Source organism: Danio rerio, chromosome 5 (assembly GCF_049306965.1).
Source record: "Danio rerio strain Tuebingen ecotype United States chromosome 5, GRCz12tu, whole genome shotgun sequence".
In the NCBI taxonomy this organism is placed as follows: Eukaryota; Metazoa; Chordata; class Actinopteri; order Cypriniformes; family Danionidae; genus Danio; species Danio rerio.
In genome coordinates, this window is record NC_133180.1 from 13,346,618 (window position 1) to 13,371,188 (window position 24,571).

The 24,571-nt window shown below is 36.3% G+C and overlaps 1 protein-coding gene and 1 long non-coding RNA gene across 7 annotated transcripts in view; one reads left to right on the top strand and one right to left on the bottom strand.

Moving 5' to 3' along the window:
• aifm3 (AIF family member 3) overlaps positions 1 to 24,571 on the bottom strand; it is a 61,645-nt gene that overhangs the window by 26,523 nt on the left and 10,551 nt on the right. For 2 of the 6 annotated variants that reach the window (XR_012405682.1, XM_005165035.6), the window contains exons 2-3: positions 7,355 to 7,581; positions 288 to 501 (exon numbers count right to left, since the gene is read on the bottom strand). Coding sequence is in view for 5 of the 6 variants with exons in the window: in XM_005165035.6 (XP_005165092.2) it covers positions 288 to 501; positions 7,355 to 7,385 (245 nt within the window). In the remaining variant the exon portion in view is untranslated. 6 annotated transcript variants of the gene reach the window in all.
• LOC141385764 (uncharacterized) overlaps positions 1 to 24,571 on the top strand; it is a 52,968-nt gene that overhangs the window by 9,376 nt on the left and 19,021 nt on the right. The gene's annotated exons all lie outside the window — the stretch shown is intronic.

A 24,571-nucleotide genomic window follows, 5' to 3' on the forward strand; every position in this document is an offset into this window, starting at 1 on the left:
AACGTTTATGTATAGTCATGAACACACTTGTTTGTAGAGCGAGTAGTTTGACCATTTTCTGCTATTCATTATTCCTAGTCATTTCTCCCATTGGCAACTGAATTGGAAGTTCTTAAACAAGTGCAAAAACGAGCGCACTTCTGTATTGCAGAATAAGGCCAATAGCATCATGGCAAAAAGACTTGGAAAGTAGTGTTCCCTGAGTGTTTTGCTAAATAATCTTTCTTCATGAACTCACACAAACATGCATTCAAACATACGCAAAATCAGTAGTGTACAGATCTTACTGTCCATTCTCCAGGTCTTTTATGTGGCAGACAGATGCTTCTATGTAATCTCTGTTTTTCCGCTGTGGCCGCAGTGTCATGCTGTCCTCATCCGAACAGTGTCCCAGAGATCCGTTGGGTCTGCACTCTGAAAATGGACTGGCCTTTCCATTCGGAGACATCAAGTCCACCTCCTTCTCTTTGTCCAAAAGAGTGAGCTCAACTTTGACCTCTACTGCAAAAAAAAGTGCATGAAATAAATGATATAAAATACATTGGCTAGCTAGACAGCTAGTCGATTAGTTCAGTCTAAATTCATAATTGTCTGTAATTGCAGCCATTAAAAACATTGGATTATGATTTAAATAAAAAGTATTATATGTACTGCACTGAATGTCACTATATTTTACTGCAGATCACTGTATTTAAAAAAACAATAAAATGTCAATATCATTTTTATATAGGGCAAATGTCCACCAAAGAATTTTTTGGTTCAAGTTTAGCATATTTTTTCACTTGTTTTTAGTGAGAGCACTGTCTTTTTTAGAACACCAGTAGCATAGTGAGGCTCTGAGCACCCGTTTTACCTGAATTTTTACTATTTTTATTTATATTTGAAGAATTGCGTAAGTTATGTTTTGTAAACACATTTTGTGAGGAGCAGGCTTAGGATGTTGACCATGGCAATTTATCATTGAAATTGTACAATATCCAATCAGCATATAGCCTCTTGAGACCCCGTCCATTGACTTGTGTCCTCTGTAGTGAACATTGTGTTTTCATGAATTGTCTTTGTTTTTGTTTTTGAGCTACTCTGTCAAGTCTTGTTGTACTGTGCAGAGGACATCCTGGGCTTTCTAATGAAATGTCATTTGATTGGCTGGGATGCCAGGAACCACTTCTTGCAGTGCATCCAATATGGCCAGCATACAAGCAAGCACATTTTATGGCAAGGAGAGAAGTATGTCAAATTTTGCTTTTTAAATATTTTTTTACTATTATTATTACATATATATTTGTTTATTAAAGTGTCAGGAACAATAAATTCAGCTTTCAAAGCTGTTAACTTGTTTGCATTTCAAAATATCATCCTTTTCTAAATGTCCACTATAGTGGACACCAGGACCATCTTAATGTAATTAATGACTGCATGCTGTAGGAGGCAGAACTGAAGCAGAGAGGATTCTTTATAAGATAGTTAAGGGGGGCTCTGACTTGGAGTCTGACAATTAGAGAATTAGAGACAATTAGAGAATGACCATCAGTTTTAATTACTTTTATGTTAAATTTTGTTTTGGATTAACAGCACTTTTTTTTTTCTTTTTTTTTTTGAGTTTGGCTTTCTTTCAGACTAATCTGTTTCAGGAATTTCAATACAAAAGGAAACAAATTGCTTTTCTTTTGATTTTGTTACACTAATTTTGGATTAATATTCCTTTACAGCCATATCCTGTACAGTTTTGTTGTCTGAGTTTGGCGGTTGTTTCGAACTAAAATGGTCCTGTGGTCCACTACAGTGGGCATGCTGTAAAATTAAAAATAAAAACAAAATGTAAAAACGCTAAATTGTAGAATTTTGTTTCAACCCAAAGGATGTAGGAAATCACATAAAAAAGAAAAAGAAAAAAATTCTTTGGGTCCCAGGAGGATAAATAATCAAGTATGTCCTATGTCAGGCCCCGTTTACACTAATATGTTTTAGATTTCTAAACGGCATTTTAGAATGAAAACGATGCGCATCCACATTAGCGTTTCACATAGCATTTCTATAGCATTTCATAAATTTGTTTCGTCCTTGATAAAATTGTTTTTCCTACGGAATTATGTCTGATGATAGGTAAAAATGTTTTCCAAAATGTAAATTTGTCTCGAGCTTTGTAAAAGTGTTTCACACTTTGTAATGCTGTTTTGCACTTCCCGGGCACCGTACATAAGTGTCTTTTTCTGGAGGAGTGCTGCTTTGTGGACAGCCCTTATATGGAGCTAGTTTGGGCATGTATTATGCAAATTACAAATTAAATGTGCACATGAGCGCTCATTAGGAGACTCCAAAAAGCGAGGTTAAGAACAAGCTCATATGTGTACACCTTGGTGGAAATTTTTCTTGACAATTTCAAATGTGCTTATAAATACTAAAAAGATGAGACCCACTGAGTACGACAGGGCAGGTAATTACTGCATTTAGATTTTTGGGTTAAACGTCTCATTAATTTCCAATAACAAATATAAGTACAAGCATTTGTTGGAGAAGAACACTAGAAGCACTATTTTAATTTACACTGTCTTTATAGTGATTGTGCAATGTGCCTCCAGTGCAAACCAATCTTGTCTGGTTTTCTCTGTGGCTGGAAAAATGTGCTGAGGGCCTGCTTCTTACGCCTTAATCACACAGGAATTCACACCTGCTGAGTGAAGCTTAATTAAAATCAATGGAAAATCATGCAAGATGACTGAGCCGGCGGAGGAAAGGAAAGGAAACTCAGCATCTCAGAGCTAGCCGACGACCCTTTGTTTTCCATGTCAGAACTGAGAAAATACCATATGACAGATCATTAATGAGCACGCTCATCTAATTGATGAAACTACACTCAAAATCTCTTTCCTGTATGCAGCCTACAAAGCTCCAGTTCTCTCAGATCTACGTTTATGTATATATTTATTTATATTTTGCACTACGTTCAATCTTTTAGAATCATTTCGTTGGTAGTTTCAGCTTAGCAAAGCGAATTAGTTTGGATTTGGAGTCTATAACATTTTGAAGTTCACGGTTTATTTTTGTAGAAGGGAAACATTTGAATTATTGATTTTTGCATGCATTAGAGAATTGTGGGTAAATTTATTTTAAAGCTTTTGATGAGAAAATGAAGTATGAGACGACAAACAGCAAGATTCTGATATTTATGTTAGGTTTATATTCTCTAAATGTGGATTTTGTTACTGTTTTTGAGCACACTAGCTTATAAATATCATTAAAATTAACATACTGATGCTTTGACATCTAAAAAACATTTTTAATTTTACAGGATTTTTAAAAAGTTTTTGTTTTCAAAAAAAAGTTGGAGATGCAAAATGTAACTGCAATTCTAGGTTCACCTATATACCGTGTGGGAAATAAGTATTGAATGTGTTATTTTTTTTTGCTGGGAGTAATATTTCTAAACGAGCTGTTGACATGAAATTGAACCAGATTTTGTTAAAAACCCAAACAATACAAACATAAAAAAACAAAATTGGTTGTGTGCAATAACAATGGAACTCATTTAATACTTTATATGAAAGGCTTTTTGGTGATGGCAGCTTAAAGACGCCTCTCATGGAGAATGAAGTCACATGCATTGCTCAGTTGTGATTTGTTCACAGACTTCAACAGAGTGTAAACATCTTGATGCTTCTTAGGGTCTCGTCTATCAAATCTGAGCTTTATTTTCTATTGGATTCAAGTCAGAGGATTGGCTGGGCCATTCTTCAGCTTGATTTTCTTTCTCTGAAAGCATTTGAGAGTTTCCTTGCCTGTGTTTTGCCTCGCTGTCCTGCTGAAATGTCATCTCTATCATCCTGATAATGTTGATGTTAGACTTAAGCAGCTAATATTCATTTTCAATGTGAATAGCAGAGGGTTGCTGAAGAACTACTGAAAGATTTCAGTTGCTGTCTGGGCTTTCACTGCCTTTCTACACCTCCCTTTCTTCATGTGTTCAATACTTTTACTTTGTCATTGCATTTTATTGCACAACTTAATGTGTGAGCTAATCAGCCTTGTTTTCTTTGCATATGTGGATTTATTTGTAGATGATTTCAGGTCATCTACACCTTTAGAAATATGTTTTCTGAGAAAAATGTTCAATACTTCAATATTTTCCTCACTGTATATAAACACATACTATAATAACTTTTCTAAAATGAAACCCTGAAGTTTTCACAATTTTGTCAAATTAATTCACACTCACAGTACTCCAAGTACTGGGAATCTAATGAATAAACACACCGCAAGAGTCATTTGTGATAAAATCAGTAAACGAACACATCCCGATACTCAGACATACTCTATGCTCAAAACAGAGCCTTATGTCTTATGTGATTTTCCAAACAGTGACAGAAGTCAGAAATGTCACAGTCTGGCTCAGATCGTTCAACCTTTCTCTTGACCCGCTGAAATTCAACACCCACGGTCACGCTTTCACAACTGAGTTTTGGGCAGATGAAAGTCATTTCGGTGCTCCTTCGTGGTGTTCCCTCCCCCAGCTACCATATGGGAGAAACAGCGATACATTGTGAAACATTTGAACTCATATTCCACTGTCTAATCCTCTTGAACACAGAGCAATTAAGAGCATTAAAATTCCTCCTGCACTAAAGGAAAGCTACATCACAACAGCAGTCAGAAGCCATGTTAACTGACCTATATATATATCAAACCAGGATAATTATGGATATGTACCCCTGCATACATTTCCGTGCGAAATACGTCCCAGAAGGTACGTCTGTTTGCAGTTTTTGTTTTCGCGTATCCACCAGAGGCCGCTGTGTACGCCTTTTCAGATCTCAAATTTCTCTCATGAGTGGTATTTGCTCCTGCTCTTCTCGCGTAAATGCACCAGAGGCAGTCGACTGACTGACTGACTGATCGACTGAACCCTTCAACCCCCACTCACCACCTTAACTAAACCCAACCAACAATATTTTCCAAAACCAATCCAGAAAATAAAAGCCCTGACTGATTTTTACCATGTTTTCAGATCTTAACACGATCTCACTCTGCTATTTATTTGTTTATTTTACTTTTTGCTTTTAGTTTTTGTTTTACCTGCTTTCCGGAACCGATCTTCACTGGACTTGAACCCTGCCATCGCTGTCAGCTCCTCTCTGCGTCTAAAGTCTGCCAATGTACATGGCAAGCCACTGGACAAACTGGTAACAGCCGAAAAAAAACCATCCACACGGAGGTAATCTGTCAGCTGGTAGCGCGAAAAGAAACAGAAGCTGTCGGTGGCGTCATACAGCCCTGTAGCATTCATTTTACAGACTAAATGCAGCCAAAGGTAGTTCTGGCTACATAATTTGCGCTCTCCAGAAATGTATACAGGGGTACATATTCACAATGAGCCTATGTTGATATGCAAATATATATCTAAAACAGTTCTGTCTGGTTCTTGAATCTGATTGGCTGATAGCTGTGCGATATTCTGCCAGTAACAGCACTTGTACTGCCTTTGCATCCTTCACCCTTGTGTATTACTCTGCCCACATACAGCAACAAGCAGAGGACACTTTGGGCAACATAATGTATGAAGCTTTTTTAGTGGAGAATGTAGTTGTTTAGTTTGCAACTATGCGGTTTATTTATATGAATAGTGCCTATTTTAAAATATTTATCATTTCTGATATTCTGAGAGCACGTCGGCGGCCATTAGCTTGCCATACTGAGCAGACCAAAGATGGTTGATGTTGTCTATACACAAGATGGTGACAGGATTGCATAATAAGCCCTTAGAAGATTAAAACAGCGTAATTCCTAACAACAGCGAATCACATGATTATTAAACCGGTAAGTGACATTCTAAGTCGATCTCTCTTGTATGTTGTAGTGCTGTATTTATACCATATAATTGTAGTGTATTGAGTGTAAGATGAGACTCTCATATCAGGAATTTGTGTTGTGTTGGTAGAAAGAAAGAAGAAATGACCGCACGTGTTTAGCGTTTTGCCTTATCGCAAACACAACAGCATCTGATAGTTATTGTGCTGCTTTTTCTGAGGTTAATTATTGTGAAATCCCGATTGCAACAAAGAAATACTGTAGGCTGTGATAGATAGTCTCTGTAGACTGATGGCATTTCATGTCACGTTCAGCCTTATAATGTTAAAATGTCAGCAAAATCACCTGTTTTGTCATCACTTTAGACATTACGCTAAAGAATCATTCAAATACTAGCTCTACAGTGACATTGGTGAATTAGTAACGGCTTCTGCTGTTCTGACGTCAGCTGCATGAATGGCTGAAGAAAGTAGTTCCTAATACAAAAGGGTTTTAAACTCTGTGTTTGATTTTCTTTTATATACACATGATTATACTGTCAAACTTTTAAACGCAATATCACACTCATAGCAGTGAAATATGGCTGTATATCAGCACTGGTGGGACACTGGTGGGACACTCAGCACTGGTGGGACACTCATATGCCAACATATATATACATTTATATATAGGTGTATATATATATAGGTGTTAGATAGCTGATACCAATGTTTTTTTTGTTTTTGTGATTTTTAGGAAATAAAATTTCATTTTATTTTATTTCAAACTTTCATTTTACAGCTTATAAAACATCTATACAAATTAATGAAGTATCATACAGTAAGTAAAGAACAAAAGTCTTACATGCTGTAGTAGCCTATACTTTACAAAAAAGTCAACATACGACACTTATCATTGTCTTTTATCACACCCAGCGCACTCACATGAACCTCGAGTGAGACAAAAAAAATAAAAGCACACAAGTTTTAAGGTAAAACCAGACGTTCAAGACATAATCTTTAATATAATGACTTCTAATAAAAAATGTTGACAGAGGTTTATGATATAATAATAACAGTGGAGCATTGATTAAATGCATACTTTCCATTGAGCGATCGATTTGAGGTAGCCTGCTATTTTAAAAATATGCTGGTTCTTAAAAAGAATTAAGTCAGTGTTTTTGTTTTGTAATCTTATCTATGGCAGGCCTATTTATTTTATTATTTTTATTTAGTTTATTCTGTTTTTCTATGCTGTTGGAAAATACTGCAGGTGCGTAAAGATGCTCTGTTGTTATGTTCTTTTGTAATATGTTTGCATGTTAAAATAAATCAGCATTTTAAAATGCAATATTTAATGTGTCAGACACAAAATAGGGGGTACATTATGACAAAATATTAATTTGGGGGTGAATCATCCCTTTAAATTAGTGCACGTTCATTTTCCACACATTATTTTTTCAGCAATGCGTATCGCCTTGAGTTTCAATATTAAAAATATCGACTGTCCGCTGATTTATGGAATATTGTTCATTCCTATTATTAAGTGTTTTCCATATAAGTGTGTTCATCACCTGGTTTGGGTTTGGAGAGGCATCCTCCCATGGTGGGCCCGGAGTGAAGCCAGGTGGCCCGATGAGTGGGAAGCCCAGGATGGGTGTTAGCAGTGGTGGGCAGATCAAATTTGAAGGGTGGGCCGCTGGGCCTGGAGGAGGTAGAGACGGCGCTGCAGGGGGGAAGTTTGGGCCTGTTGGGCCCACTTGGCCATCTCAGAGTTCAGTGACTGTACATAATACACAGCCTGAGAAAAGAGAACATATCATAGTTTGGTTAACCCCCCAAAGCATTTCTGTGTTTAAAAGAGGTCCAATAGACACCTAAAAATAGTTGTACTGTGTATCCGGAAAGTATTTATGGCACTTCACTTTTTCCACATTTTTTATGTTACAGCCTTATTCCAAAATGGATTAAATTAATGTATTTCCTTAAAATTTTACACACAATACCCCATAATGACAATGTGAAAAAAGATTTTTTTGAAATTGTTGCAAATTTCATCTATTAATTTTCTTGTCGGCTTAGTCCCTTTATTAATCCGGGGTCACCACAGCGGAATGAACCACCAACTTATCCAGCAAGTTTTTACGCAGCGGATGCCCTTCCAGTCGCAACCCATCTTTGGGAAACATCCACACACATTCAGACACACACTCATACACTACGGACAATTTAGCCTACCCAATTTACCTGTACCGCATGTCTTTGGACTGTGGGGGAAACTGGAGCTCCCGGAGGAAACCCAAGGGAAGGCAGGGAGAACATACAAATTCCACACAGAAACGCCAACTGAGCCGAGGTTAGAACCAGTGACCCAGCAACCTTCTTGCTGTGAGGTAACAGCACTAACTACTGCGCCACTGCTTCGCCTTGTTGCAAATTTATTAAAAATAAAAAAACTGAAAAATCACATGTACATCAGTATTCACAGCCTTTGCTGAGTCTAAGCTAAATCTAAGCTGAGTGAACAGGGGAGAAGAGCCTTAGTCAGGGAGTTGATCAATAACCCAATGGTCACTCTGTCTGAGCTCCAGCGTTCTTCTGTGGAGAGAGGAGAACCTTAAAGAAGGACAACCATCTGTGCAGCAATCCACCAGTCAGGCCTGTATGGTAGAGTGGCCAGACGAAAGCCACTCCCCACCTGGAATTTGCCAAAAGGCATCTGAAAGACTCAGACCATAAGAACAAAATTCTTTGTCTGATGAAATTGAACTCTTTTGTAGTAAATGCCAGATGTTACGTTTGGAGAAAACCAGGCACTGCTCATCACCAGGCTAATATCATCCCTACAATAAAGCATGGTGGTGGCAGCATCATGCTGTGAGGATGTTTTTCAGCAGCAGGAACTGGAAGACTAGTCAGGATAGAGGGAAAGATGAATGCATGTAAAAAAAAAATTATGTAAAAATAAATGAATTTAATCCATTTTCGAATAAGGCTGTAACGTAAAAAATGTGGAAAAAAGGAAGCGCTATGAATACTTTCTGGATGTACTGTATGAACTCTTAAGGTCAAAAGCAAAAAGACATTTTCTCATTAAACGTGGCAGGATTGTTGAGCTGCACAATCAAGGCTTATTGCATTGCTGAGGTTGGATGCAGTTAGCTTTTTCATTTAACATTTCTAAAAGTTCTAAAAGTTAGGGCTCTGAAATATGACAATATATTGTATGGACAAAATAAAAACTCGTTTCGGCACAATGGCCCAGTGGTTATATCGCTGAACCGCCACCAGTGCTCTGGCCATTTCAAATTTACAGGTATATACTGACACGTGGCCCTTTCCCAATTCTCTCTCCCTCTCTCTTCCTGTTATTCTACTGTCAAATAAAGACAAAATGCCAAAAAATAAGTAGATAAAAAGTCATTTAAATTATTGGGTAACAAAATTACATTGTTTATGGTAATGTTTTTTCATAAATTATACAAGCACAATATTATACACTATTACGGGGATGCAGACAGAAACACGAATAACAGCAGTGTGAGAAATGCACAATGTTTACATTTTGCATTTTATTTAGATGTATTTAAAAATGTTTCTACTTTATTGATATTTATTCTTATAATTTAATTCAAACATTTGCTAAATAAGTTCTAAATAATGTGACAAATGTGATCACATAAGAATGAGGACATTTCTGAGTGTTTAATTTAAAATGTAAAAATTATATAGTTCCTCATTTGTGGTCTGTATGTAAACTGTTATTTAACTGATATAAAGAAATGGTACTAATGACCTTATTCTAAAATGCGGAAGTGCGCCTGATTTCGCGATTGTTTTAGAACTTCCGATTCATTTGCCTATAGGAGAAATGACTAGGAATAATAAACGGCAGAAAACGGTCAAACTACTTAGTCATGCAAACACTTGTTTGTAGAGCATACAGACCAAGTAGAATAATATAACAAGAAAATATCAGTTTGCAACATAAAACAGCGTAACGAGCAGTTTTTAATATCTAAAAATGAATGAGTGAATAAGACCGGAAGTCTCGAGCCAAAAAGATTCTAATGGCTGCGCCCGCTCGTCGGCAAACAATAAGGTGAATACCCTGATATATATCATTATCAGGATATAAGATAACTAAAATCGTGATATGAGATTCTTATTATATCACCAAGTTTTGGGACAAAGTTGTATTTTCAGACTGTTAATAATAGCCCTGCTCATACAACTCACTGTGTGTTTTGTATATATTTACTTGTAGAGAAAATGACTTGTTTGTATTTTACATATTTGCAAAATACACTCACCCGCCAGTTTATTAGTCACACTTTACTAGTACTGGGTTGGACCCCGTTTTTCCTTCAGAACTGCCTTAAATCTTTAAGAATGTGCCATATATTCAATAAGGTACTGGAAATATTCCTCAGAGATTTTGGTCCAAAATGACATGATAGCGTCACGCAGTTGCTGCACATTTGTCGGCTGCACATCCATTATGCGAATTTCCCATTTCACCACATCCCAAAGGTGCTCTGTTTGATTGCCATTTGAGTGCAGTGAACCCATTGTTAGGTTCAAGAAAGCAGTCTGAAATGATTCACGCTTTATGACATGGCGCATTATTCTGCTAGTGAAGTAGCCATCAGAAGATGGGTACACTGTGGTCATAAAGAGATGGACATGGTCAGCAACAATACTCAGGTAGGCTGTGACGTTGAGGTTTTCATGTTGTTGACGCCAAATTCTGAGCCTACCATCCAAATGTTGCAGCAAGAATTGAGACTCATCGGACTAGGCAACATTTTTCCAATCTTCTATTGTCCAATTTTAGTCAGCCTGTGCAAATTGTAGCCTCAGTTTCCAGTTCTTAGCTGACAGGAGTGGCACCCGGTGTGGTCTTCTGCTGCTGTAGCCCATCCGCCTCAAGGTTGTACATATTTTGTGTTCAGAGATGCTCTTCTGCATACCTCGGTTGTAACGAGTGGTTATTTGAGTTACTGTTGCCTTTCTAACAGCTCGAACCAGTATGGCAATTCTCCTCTGACCTCTGGCATCAACAGGCATTTGCACCCACAGAACTGCCCCTCACTGGATATTTTCTCTTTTTCAGACCATTCTCTGTAAACCCTTAAGATGGTTGTGCGTGAAAATCCCAGTAGATCAGCAGTTCCTAAAACACTCAGACCAGCCCGTCTGGCACCAACAACCACTCCACGTTCAAAGTCACTTAAATCACCTTTCTTCCCCATTCTGATGCTCCATTTACACTGCAGCAGATCGTCTTAATTATGTCTACATGTCTAAATCTATTGAGTTGCTGCCATGTGATCAGCAGATTAGAAACTTGCATCAACGAGCAGTCAGACAGTTGTACCTAATATAGTGGCCGGTCTGTGTATTATTCATTTAAATGTTAGTTTTAAATGGTCGTAACTCATAAATTTAATCTCATAAACAGGCTTCGAAACTCATAACTCATACATTTACTCTAATAACCTTTAGAAACCCTGAGTTTGGTATAGCTTTGTGTTTCTTACTTTGAGTGTGCGGCAATGCAGTTATTGAGTAATCACTCCTCAGATGTTTATGTCAAAGCAAAACTAAATGTTGTAAAAGTGCAGATGATGATGGGAAGCCTGCCAGCAAAGAGTGACATTAAGGTCAAACGGTTCAAATTAATTTAAAATGGTTTTATTAAGAAAAGTCTCTGTGTTCAATATCCTTGCTGACTGAACTAATGCAAATCAAGTAAACTGCATTTTTGACATTGATCTATATGTCTGTGTCCATGGTGAGCGGGACAGTGAATGCTAAAGTTTCCTTGGAGAGATGCAGGAATTCAGAGGGGGATGCAGGAATATAATTGGCCCCCACTGGAGAACTCTTATTAAAGTTGAAGGTGTAATGTTTTGCTAAAAAGTATATATTTCTCATTCACATTCACTAAAAACCGTTCATAGGGTTTTAAATTGATTATTAGCAAAGAAGATTTACAAAGACATTGGCTGTGTCCCAAATTGCTTACTTCTCGAGTAGGTACAGTACTACATATGAATTTGAATATACTAGACAATCGTCAGAGAAGTATGTTCTATTTAGTATGAATGTGAGGACTATGAATGGAATTCAGACATACTACATTCGCCATTTCTCATAATTACTTGACCTACCAACATCAGTTGCGTCGCTTTACTCCTATTCATGAATTCTCTCGCTTGGCATCATGAGATAGCGTACTTCAGAATCTGACCGGATTTAGGAGGTCAGTCTGGTACTTCTCGCATACTTTTTCTCGAATACAATGAATTCGAACTTGGCTCGCATACTGTTTTTAGCGTATTATATAGTATGGAAGTATACGGTTTTGGACGCAGCTTCTGTTTTCAGCTAAAAGCAGAACACTTTTAGTAGTTCTGACTAGAATGGGGTTTGAAAATGTATACTTTTAAATCACGTTTCAATGTGCCCCTTTTTGAAAGAACATTTGACAACAGCCAATAACAATCAGAATTTCCGCTTTTTCATGGTGTTATATATATAATTGCTGATAAAATAGTGTTTTGCAAGTTATTTATATTATAACAGATTATACATTATAAAGCAACACTTGCATAGTCACGAATCGAATATTATATCATCGCAACACTCGCATAATCACGAATTGAATATTGATTGTTTTTATGCTGCCCTAAAATAAGGTTTATTTATTTATTTTTATATTTAGGAATTCTGACTTATTCTGAAAATGTACCGTTATATATATTTTTGGAGAGTGCCAGACACATCCCAGGAGCTTTTTTTTTTTTGCAGTTTTTGTTTCCACAAATCCACCAGAGGTCGATGTGCATGCTTTTTTAGATCTCAACTTCCTTACTGACTGACTGACTACCCGATCAATCGACTGACCCAACTCCCTCCTTCCCTAAACCCAACCAATAATGCTTTCGTAAGCACTGACAGTTTTATAAAGCAATCCAGAAAAAGAAAAGCCCTCGCCTGATTTTTACCATGTTTTCAGATTTTACCACATTCTCGCCTTGTTATTTACTTGTTTATTTTTAGTTTTGGGCTTCTGTTTTTGTCGTATCCGCTTTCTAGAACCGTTTTTCGCCAGACTCAAACCCCATCGTCATGGTCAACTCCTCTCTATGTCTCAAGTCTGACGACATACGCAACAAGCTACTGGTTAAATGGTAACAGCGGGAAAGCTGTCTAAACAGTGGTAAGCGGTTAGCTTGTAAGCGTGAAAAGGAACGGTATCATACCGCCCAGTAGCGTTCATTTTAAAGACAAAATGCAGCCATACATTACTTCTGGCTACATACTTCACGATCTCCAGGAATGTGTATTGGGCTACGTTTTCAGAAGGGGCCTATGTTGTAACGATATTATTTTGTAGCCAATCAAATGACATCCTTGATGGCGAGAACAACAATGAGGTACATACCCATGTAGTGTTTCTTTCAAAGATTTAAGTAATTTACTGGATCTGTGTGAAGGTGTGTTGTTTTGACTACATACAGTATGTAAACAAAACTTTTCAAACCCTTTTCTATTTTAGTACATTGTTGTTGTGTAAACATACACCAAGATTTGCTACAACATGTGAGTTTTACACATCCATGTGCACGCATCTTAAATACAACTCTATTTGTTCTTCATTTTCCGTCTTGTTTTTAGCCTATTTCCTGAGTTAACCATTACCCTCATTGACGTTTGTACTACACTGTTACTACTAGCACTTTCAAAAGTGCACGTTTTACAGCATTCAAAGTATTATCAGTTTATCCACAGCTGTCTTTTTTTGCTCCGAAGGATAAATCAGGCTTTAAATACACTTGAAAACACTGATTTCAGTGTATACAGTAAAATGAGCTTAAATGCTGCAGCATCAGGATTTTAACTCAAGAGCCACTTGATATTCACATCACACCCAAAGGTCTGTGAAGTGGCGAGTAAAAAAACAAAAGTTTGCCTTAATTAAGGAAGAAAATGTTCCACAAACAAAACAGAAGCAGAGGGAACCTTTAAAACACAAGTTTTGAGAGTTGCCACGTGAAAATACATGTATTGATTTGCTAGTTATGAAGCGTTTTAAATTAAATGATACAGTGAAAAAAAGTGTAATGAACTCAATTTATTCTCTCAGTAATAAATAAGTCTTGTTTTTGTTAAACTGTCTTTTAACAATCCCAAAAGCATCAACAAAATAGACTGCATGCGAAAAATAGCAAAAAATAGACTGCCACCCTCATCCCACTGGCAAAAAAAAAGAGCCATTTATGCTATTCCTGAAGAATTTATGAAAATCTCCATAGCAACTGTGAATCTTTCTATAGAAGCTGTGTACAAATCATTATGGCTTACATGAAGATAAATAAATAAAGCAGTTATTTTATTCCACCCACTCTCATGCTTTTACCTTACTTGCCCCTGTTACTATATACTGCACAAAAATACATGTATCAGCTACAGTCAAGCTAAACATATACATTTACACAATATTACACTTACACAATATTTATACCATGTATAACACTAAAATGTGCTCTGCTCATATAGTAATCTTGATAAAACATGACCTTGTTTATACAAAAATCTAATAAAATGCTTTAAGAATTTTTTATTTGCATGAAGAGAATTAAAGATTTTTGTGAATCTCAAGTTGTAATAATGCAGTTTGACTATAGTGGTATGTAAATATTTGACATAATTTTTTAAAAGCTGAAGTAAGTATTTTTAACTCATTCCAACTGCTAAATAATCAGTATACCTGCTAATTAATCAATGAAGTAATCAACTGGCCCACTAAGTCCATTAATTGATTAAAATAATAATTAATGCAGGCCTAATTATTACTATAGTAACTAATAGAATAAATGATTGATATTAGCTAATTAATTCAGTAAAGCATACTACAAATACTTTTTAATATACAGTAATAATAATAATCACAGAAATAATGCATTTCTATTTCATTGTCATTAATTATAAATAAAAAGCTAAATGTGCCTTAAAGGGATAGTTTATCCAAAAATAAAAATTTACTCACTCTTAAATGGTTTCAAACCTTTATGAGATTCTTTCTTCTGTTGAACACAAAATAAAATATTTTAAAGGAAGCTGCAAACCTGTATCCATTGACTTCCATAGTTGGAAAAACTAATTCTGCGGAAGTAAATGGTTACAGCTTTGTAGCTTTCTTTAATAGATTTTATTTTGTGTTCAACACAAGAAATTCATAGAGGTTTTTTAAGTTTTTGAAGAACAAAATGTTGTTTTTATTTTCATTTGAAAGGAATAAAAACAGAATGTTTAAATAAAAACAGCAATGTTCAGGAAAAACAGCACTCTTGTGCTATAATTTATCTAATAACTTTATCAAACAGGAACAAATTATATGGACTTTTTATCATTTGGATGATTTGTCCTATGTTGTAAAAAAAACTCCATAAATTTAGTTTAAAAATTGCAGCTTTGATTGGCAGAATCTTAGAGTATTATTAAATTATGTTAAAAATTATACATCTTTTTACATTTTACAGTAAATTACTGTATTTCATTTATAGTAGTGATACACCAATAGCCCCTTTCACACAGTGATACTTGTTAATATCCAGAAAATTTCCGGAACAACTTTACTGGTGTATTCAAAAAAGTGCTGCTCACACAGACAAGGACGTTCTGGAATGTTTCCGGAAAAGACCATTCACACATCCATTCCAAAACACCTGTAAATTCTGACATCATTAACCAGAAATGAGCTCTAAACGGCTGTGCTTGTATTTGTAAACATAGAAGAAGTCTGGCTTTTGTTGATGGTTTCACTTTAGCTTTTAAACATTTAAAATGTTAAATGTTCACGCATTTGACTACATTACAAATTCTGTGGATGGATAAGTATTGTGGACAACTTTAATGAAAACCTATGGAGGAATACTTTCGCATGTTGTGATGTACACTCGCTCACTTGAGAACCGGAGCGGACGCTGAAGTGCACACGCCTCAAGCAACTTAAGCAGGGCTTGATGGTAAACTTTTTACACTGTTGGCATTAAGAAGGAACATAGAAACGTTCACAATTAACTTCTCCATAAGCAGAGAAATACAGTTAATAAAAGGAGCTCAGTGTCATTCAAACACCGTCATTGTAACATTAGTAATGCAATAAACATTCTTTATTAACATTAGATGTAATGTACATCCCTAATAAGAAAAAAAGAAACATATTAATGTAAAAAAAAAAAAAGTATAGTGTCAATTAATAATGTAATGTTTATATTAAGGTACCTACTGTTAACCAGGTTGCAGATTTTTCATTCATTCTTTTATTTTCTTTTAGTCTTAGTCCCTTTATTAATCAGGGGTCACCACAGCAGATTGAACTGCCAATTTATCCAGCATATGTTTACACAGCGGATGCCATTCCAGCTGCAACCCATCACTGGTAAACACCCATACACTCTCATTCACACACATACACTAGTACGGACAAATTAGTTTACCCAATTCATCTATAGCGCATTGGACTGTGGGGGAAACCGGAGCACCCGGAAGAAACCCACTCCAACACAGGAAGAACATGCAAACTTCACACAGAAATGCCAACTGACCTAGCTCAAACCAGCGACTTTCTTGCTGTGAGGCGACAGCGCTCTGTGCCACGGCGCTGCCCGGTTGCAGATTTTTAATGTACCATTTTTTACAGTTGATTACCGTTAAAAACCACTGCTGTTTTTTACAGGACAGTGTACTCATCAAAATTCTTCAGATCACATAATTTAGTGGACTATTTTCTGCTTAAGGTGATGAGCGATCAGAAATAGGTGTTCACAGACACAATTGTGGAATAATACCAGACTACACAGATTGATTAAACCCTTAGCTGACTATCAATCTGTTTATTAGTTTATTATTCAATTTATTAGTCCCAATTTATTAGCCCCATTCATAGCCCTCAATAAAACTGGCCCAGCTCATACAAGCAGTTTCTGACTGGCATTTAACTGACTGAACAAATAAAACAAACGTATATGTCCGAAGACAAGGCCAATGGTCTAACCTCTCAGGCTCAATGGTACGTCTAGCCCAGGTCATTATACTACTTTCTGATTAGCACAAGCTATTAAAGGTACTACATTGTCACATTGCCCATGCTTACTTTTATATCACATACTAACTTCTTTGCAGGATCAATTGCTGGCCCTGAATGTTTCACTTTTTCCCATAAAGTAGGTTAATCAGATTTTCAGCCTTCACAACTTTTGACGCAGGTCTCCTTCTCACACACTTACCAAATATGGTTTGAAACCAAATATATACAGCACTTGTGGCATGCAGTCCACCTCACTACTTCCACCTGTTGCTAAAATACTACATACTAAAGCAAACATGACTGCTGCTACTGTATATGACTGAAATATAGAATAACTTTCAAGATACAGTATAGAAAAATAAAATAGGTATATTGTCACATATCAACAAGGAAAATGAGAAAAATTGTTGGTACTCTTCAGTCTGTTAATTGCATTTAAAATGGCATTTTAGACCAAATGAATACATTTATTAAGTACAAATAATTAAATATTAATATGAGAAAAATATTGCAACCAAAATATTGTCACACTGCAGGACTATGTCAAATAAACGCAACAGGCTTATTGTGAAAATCTACCCCATATACATTTCTGGAGATCACCAATTATGTAGCCAGAATTACGTATGGCTGCATTTCATCTTTAAAATGAATACTACAGGTTGGTGTGATGCCACCGACGGCTTCTGTTCCTTTTCGTGCTACCAGCTGAGCGTGGACTTCTTTTTCGCTGTTACCAGTAAATAGCAAGGTGAGAACGTGGTAAGATCTGAAAATGTAAAAAAATTTAATAAAATCAGGAAGCCGCAAGGGCTTTTCTTTTTCTGGATTGCTTTTCAAAACACTGTCGGTTGGGTTTAGGGAAGCTAATGGGAGGGTAAATCAGTGCTTTTAAAAACACTATCGGTTGGGTTTACGGAAGAGGTGGGTGGTGGAATCGGTCGGTCATTCAGTCAGTTGACAGCAGCCTCTGGTGGATTTACGTGAGAACAGCAGGCCCGAATTGCAATCGTGAGAGAAATTTTAGATCTGAAAAAGGGTACACAGCGGCTTTTGGCAGATACATGAAAACAAAAACTGCAAAAAAAAAAAAAAAAAAACATATTTCCTAGGACAAATTTGGTGGTCTCCAGAAATGTATTCAGGGATATATATCTATAATGAGCCTGGGTTACATAAACTATAGTGAGAGAACGTAAATAAAATGGTGGGAATATAAATTAAACTGAAAATTATAACATTCAGTCACAGAAATGTTCTGGTTTGTTCATTTAAAAAAAAAAATGTATAACTATTCCACAAGGATCTATTAAATTGATCAATTTTAACTTTATCGATTTGTAATGGGACAACATGAAGGAATTGTGTGGAAATATAGTGTATAAGAGACTTTCATCAAAAACCTTTTTTAAATCTTACAAATTCCAGACTTTTTACCAGCAGTGTACATCAGAGTTGGGTGTAACGCGTTCCACAGTAATGCGTTACTTTATTCTAATTACATTTTTAGGGAATGCAGTAATGGAACAAATTATCATTTTAAATTAGTGTAATTTGATTACAGTTAATAAAGTCAATGTAATTGTGTTACTTACGTTACAAATGTAGTTTTTAGAAAACAATATTTGCTTTTTTAAAGTCACGTTTTCCTGTTGCAACATCAATTAGAAAGCTTTCACTTTTTTTTAATAATAATTTTTTAGGGGTTTTCACCTTTATTGGACAGGACAGTAGAGAGAATTGACAGGAAAGTGTGGGGAGCAGAGAGACGGGAAGGATCAGCATAGAGGCGGAAATCAAACTCGGGTCGCTGTGAACACAGCAGTCTTTTAAATTGCCAGAGAAAGCGAACTGTAATTTGTAATTTGTAATCGATTACTTTTTTTAAGTAACTTATGCCGAGTTCAGACTGCAGGGTTTTCAAACTAATCATGTCACAGATGTTTTCACACTGCCTGACTATCTGGGCTAGCGTTTTGTCGCTGCTTTGTTTACACTACAAGATTGATCGGTGACAGGGGCTTTCACAGTGCATGACTTTACAATAAGAAGAATCGCCAACAACTTTGTCCAAACTACGTCTCACTGCCAAAAACACGAATTACCAATTTCTCCTCAACTTTCTTTTTGTAACTCTCTGTATGAAACGTCACATAGACATGGGTGCTCCTGTCAAACCTCCACTAGTTTTTCCGGCGTTTCTTGGGTCCAAATAAACCTAAAATGAGCGCTTTTATCTTCTCCCCCAACCTCCCGCTGGCCAGCAGGTATACACACACACAGGTGAATGCTGCTCTCTCATTATCTGTAGTCGATTGCCAATGTTATTTTCAGTCAAAACTCATTTCACATGGCATGATTTAAATCACCGACAGCTGCAGATAATTTGCACGCTAAATATCTCACAGGCATCAGCGACTCGTCAGTGATTCTCTCAGATCGCGTCTTTGATAGTTCATACTGAGTGATTGTCACTCACGTGCATGAGCACCGATTTCCCTATGATTTCAGGCATTTGTCGGCGAGTCAAAATCGAGGCTAAAACACGCTGTCTGAACACGGCTTTACCCAAGACTGGTGTACATTATGATATATGACATACACTGTAAAAAAAGTGTATGTCCCAAAAGTGTTGTCCCAAAACAAAACAATTAAGTTCACCTAATCGTTTGTTACAAATTTAGGTGGATTAAACATAAAACAATTAAGTTGCACCCCCCCAACAAAAAAATAAATGAAGAATTGGGTTGTTTCAACTCATTTTAAATAAGTAGTTTGAATAAAAAGCGAGAGTATTTTTTGAGTGAACTGCATTATGTGTCTCCCATCTGTATGCCAACTACGTTCTATAACATTTGTGTCTATTCTTACTCAATAATAGACATAATTGATACCCTGTAAACAATGCAGGCTTCCACACAACTCATTCATGTTGTCCCAACCGTAACTAATTTAAGTAGATTGAACATAAAACAAATAAAGCAATTTCTCAAAAAATCTCTTGACGTGTGTTGTTTTAACTTATTTCAAATATGTAGTTTTAACAAGCAGCAAAAATCTTTCTTGAGCGTACTTAAGTCCATGAGGTATCTAAATTTAAGAGTAGTAATGCATGCCAGTGTTCAGAAAAAAACACTGGCTCTCTCAGAATCTGCATTGATCCTGCAGACTCATTTTCTAGCCCTGCTGTTCCACCAAATCGTTTTGACAGTTGCAAGTTACAGCTCTACTCACAATACTGCAATGTAGCAGCAGCAGCACTGGCCTAAGACTGCATTATAACAGCAGCATCTAAAGCCATTTCATTAAAACCAGCAGCTCCAAACAGCCTGCAGAAGCATTTTCTGTCCTTCTGAAAGCCTCAGGGAGAAAACCTACATAAGCACAACTGTCCACAGCAACTGACCTCACTGTTTTATCCACTCAGCTGATTGACAAAAACAACGTACCTACTGTAAGATCAGGCCCATCTCTTATCCATCCTTCTGAATAGAAATGTCCCGTTATGTCATGCAGTAAATTTGACTGACTACTTTTGTGGACTTGTAAGGTTTGTCCCCTTCCCACACCCACAACCTCCCCTCCACCAACACACACACATACACACACAGACACGTTTATCACCTGGACTCTGACTGACAAGCGAGTACAAAGGCAGCGTCACACAGTGATGTGTGTTTAGTCATGACATGAGCACTATAGATGGTTGCAGGAATTGCACCGATGGATGTACGTGTCAGCACTTACACTGCAGATACATGAGCTGTTTTATCACGGTGTAAATCATTCATTCGTTTGCTCAATTAAAAGTTGAAAACGCAGTGAGTTGCTGTGAGCCATTCAGAACTGCACTGATTTATTGATTGCATTGAAGAAAGCTTAAAAAAAAGGCATTATCATGATTTTGACATTTCAGTGTTGAAACCTAAATGGAATGGTAACAATTTACAATAAGGTTGTGTTAGTTCATGTTAGTTAATGTGTTTACTAACATGAACAAACAATGAACAATACATTTATTACAGTATTTATTCATGTTAGTTAACATTAGTTAAGGAAAATACAGTTGTTTATTGTTCATGTTAACTCACAGTGCTTAACTAAAGTTTTACAAGCATGAATATGAATGTTAATACTACATAAGTTACTGGTTCTAGTTTTGTCACATCTGTCAGTGACCAACTGAGGGTGCTGTAGTTCAATGGACAATGAGTGAAACTACAGCGCCCATAAAGACTACATTTCCATGCATTTTCGCGCACACACCCGGTCTGTCATTTACATTGATTACAACCACAGCTGTTTCCATTCTCCGTGATTACCAGGACTATATATTCAGTCATTCAACCACAGTTTGTCATCGCGTCGTTTGTCTTTCTTGTACCTAGTAAGTCTGTTTTTCCTAGTTGTTGTTCCTGATCTTGCCTCGTATCTTGCTTTAGTCTAGTTCATGTTTATCTGTCTTAGTTTCTTATTTTGTTGTTTATTTGTTACTTTGCACTTTGATATTTTGGATTTTTGTTCACTGTTTTTGCACTTTAATATATTAAAATCTGCACTTGAATCCGCTATCTTTTGTTCCCGTTTTTGTTATTGTTTTGATCACGCCTAACGTGACAAGTTTGACTAACCTTTAGACTGTCACATCTTTTAAGACTGAACCTTTCAAGAGTTCACACTTAGCTGATAATCAATAAAGCGTATTTGGCATGCTGTCCCGGGAGAGAGCCCTGAGCTCATAATATCCTCGAGCCCGGGGCTCCCTCCCGTTAGAAGGGCGAGAGGAGAATTCGAGGTCAGGTAGGTCTCGAGAACTCCCCTGCTTGTCACTGTGAGAAGTGTAAACTCAGGTTGTATTGGGTGATAATTTGTTTTAGTCGATTGGCTATGGTTTATGTTTTTGGACGGTGGGAGGAAACCGGGGAACCCGGGGAAAACCCACGCGAACACGGGGAGAACATGTAAACTCCAGACAGAAACACCAACCGGCCCGATGGGTTGGACCGGCGGTGTTCTTGCTGTGAGGCAACAGTGCTAGCCACTGGGCAACCGTGTCGCCCGATCAGAAAAAGTGGGAGGATGTAGGGGTGGAAAGGGGGGGAGCTTCAAGACGAAGATAACTGGAGTGAAAAACTCAGGTTATTTATAATGCTTCCGTAATCATCTAATAGGGCTGATTACGGAGCTAACAAGGAACCAGCCGTGTTGATTATAAGCATGTGATCCTCTCGAAATTAGTTTATGAATAAACCACACAAAGATCCAAAAAAATAATAATAATAAATCCACGATATATTGTTAATCAGCATTAATATCTCAATGTGCAAATCTGCAGTAGCCACATTGTAGGATCTGCAATGTTGAGTCAAGAATTTAAAATTCCACAAATTCCTCCCCTCACGCAAATCAATAAGGGAATCAAGGGAAATGTGGTTCACATGTCTATATTGAACTGTAGTTTGCAGCATTAACTGCTGCTCTACCAAATCGTTGACCATGTTTTTACTGTTTAAAGAAGGGCTGTTTTAAATAATGGCTTACACACACAGCATTGTTGGTTTACAAAAATAATCAAACAAACATAGACTTGTTGCACTACTACACTTGATGCTGAAAAAACAAAAGAAAAGAAAATGTGTTAAATGAGAATCTAAAAATATTTTATGGCATACTTCAAAAAATAAAGATGATTTAGTGTTTAAAAAATGTTTTGACTATATATATATATATATATATATATATATATATATATATATATATATATATATATATATATATATATATATATATATATATATATATATATATATTACAATAAATTGGTCTTGCACTTCATATTTTCTGATTTTTCATAGTATATGTTAGGGTTGGGTCATCGTCTATCGCTGATGGACGATAGACATCATGATGCTGAGCCGGCATTGCGATCCTTTCAGCATTTCTGAAAATTTCTTCCTCTATACCACTGAAAACGCACATCACATGACCACACACACATACACACACACACAGGCATGTGCTGCAGCATATGTGGACATCTGAGCTCCAGCAGTCAGCGGGTGCTTTGAGCATAAAACCCCAGAGAGCAGTGGATGTCGGACAGTTTATCAACGATGTACTGCCTGTTCACCCCTCACTATAGTTGTTAAACGTGATGTTTAATTAACCCTGTCTCTATCTAACGATTCTTCGGTCTTTTGAATCTATCAGGTAACGTGTTACAGCGTCAGTACACTGCTTCAACCTTTTGCTTTCACGCTTGTACTCAGTAATTTTAGCAAAAACCTCAGATACTGTTGGTTGGTTCCTGTGTGTTGTGCACCTTTCTTACCAACCAAGTTTGACAGGTGGTAATTTGTGTGTAACTTATCTTTATTAATTTATGATTTCGTGATGGGTAAAACAAAGACCACACGGGTCAGGTAGTTGAAACAGTAGGCTACAAATATTTAATTTGTTATGAATCAATTAATTATTTGTAAGTCTACATATGTGGAGGTACTATTTAGTGGGTACTGGGTAAACTGGTAACACTGTAAAAAAGCCATCCATATGAAGGTAGGTGGTCAGTGGCTGCGCGAAAAGAAACAGAAGCTGTTGGTGGCATCATACCACCCTCATATTGTTCGTTTCACAGCCAGGCGTAGCCCCAGGTACATATTTGTGGTTTCTTAGAAATGTAGATCTAGGTACATATCCACAATAAGCTTGTGTTGTTTAATATCCATGTGCAGTACAGGGACGAAAATGTCACTCATTTCAGTGTGGATGAACAACCTTTGGGAAATTATTTGAAATGATAATGTGGATAAAGAGCATTTTTAGCAAAATTAGTGTAGTCTACACCAGGAGTTCTCAACCTTTTTTACTTCGTGACCCACTTCATTTCTCGAATCAATTTCTCGGATCAACTTTTGAAGGCCCACGTGTCTGACATTTTCTGTAAACTTTTATTTATTAACAATATATATATATATATATATATATATATATATATATATATATATATATATATATATATATATATATATATATACAGTTGAAGTCAGAATTAATAGCCCCCTTGTTTATTTTTCCCCCAATTTCTGTTTAATGGAGAGATTTTTTTTTCAACACATTTCCAAACAATAGTTTTAATAACTCATTTCTAATAAACTAATTTATTTTATCTTTGCCATGATGACAGTAAATAATATTTTACTAGATATTTTTCAAGACACTTCTATACAGCTTAAAGTGACATTTAAAGGCTTAACTGGGTTAATCTGGTTGACTAGTCAGGTTAGGGTAATTAGGCAAGTTATTGTATAACGATGTTTTTTTCTGTAAAAATATATAGCTTAAAAGGCCTAATAATTTTAACCTTAATTTTTTTTTTATTATTAAAAACTGTTTTTATTCTAGTCAAAATAAAACAAATACGACATTCTTTTGAAGAAAAAATATTATCAGACATACTGTGAACATTTCTTTGCTTTGTTAAACATAATTTGGGTAATATTTCAGAGGGGGCTAATAACTCTGACTTCAACTGTGTTAGTATGTGTATAAATATATATATTTTAAACATACACAGATTGAAAGAGATCCACAAGTCTATAAAGAGATTGTAAATGACGCTTCTGCTTTAAACTGGACTATCTGAATATCTACTAATAAATATCTATTCAAAAATATGCAAACAAATGTA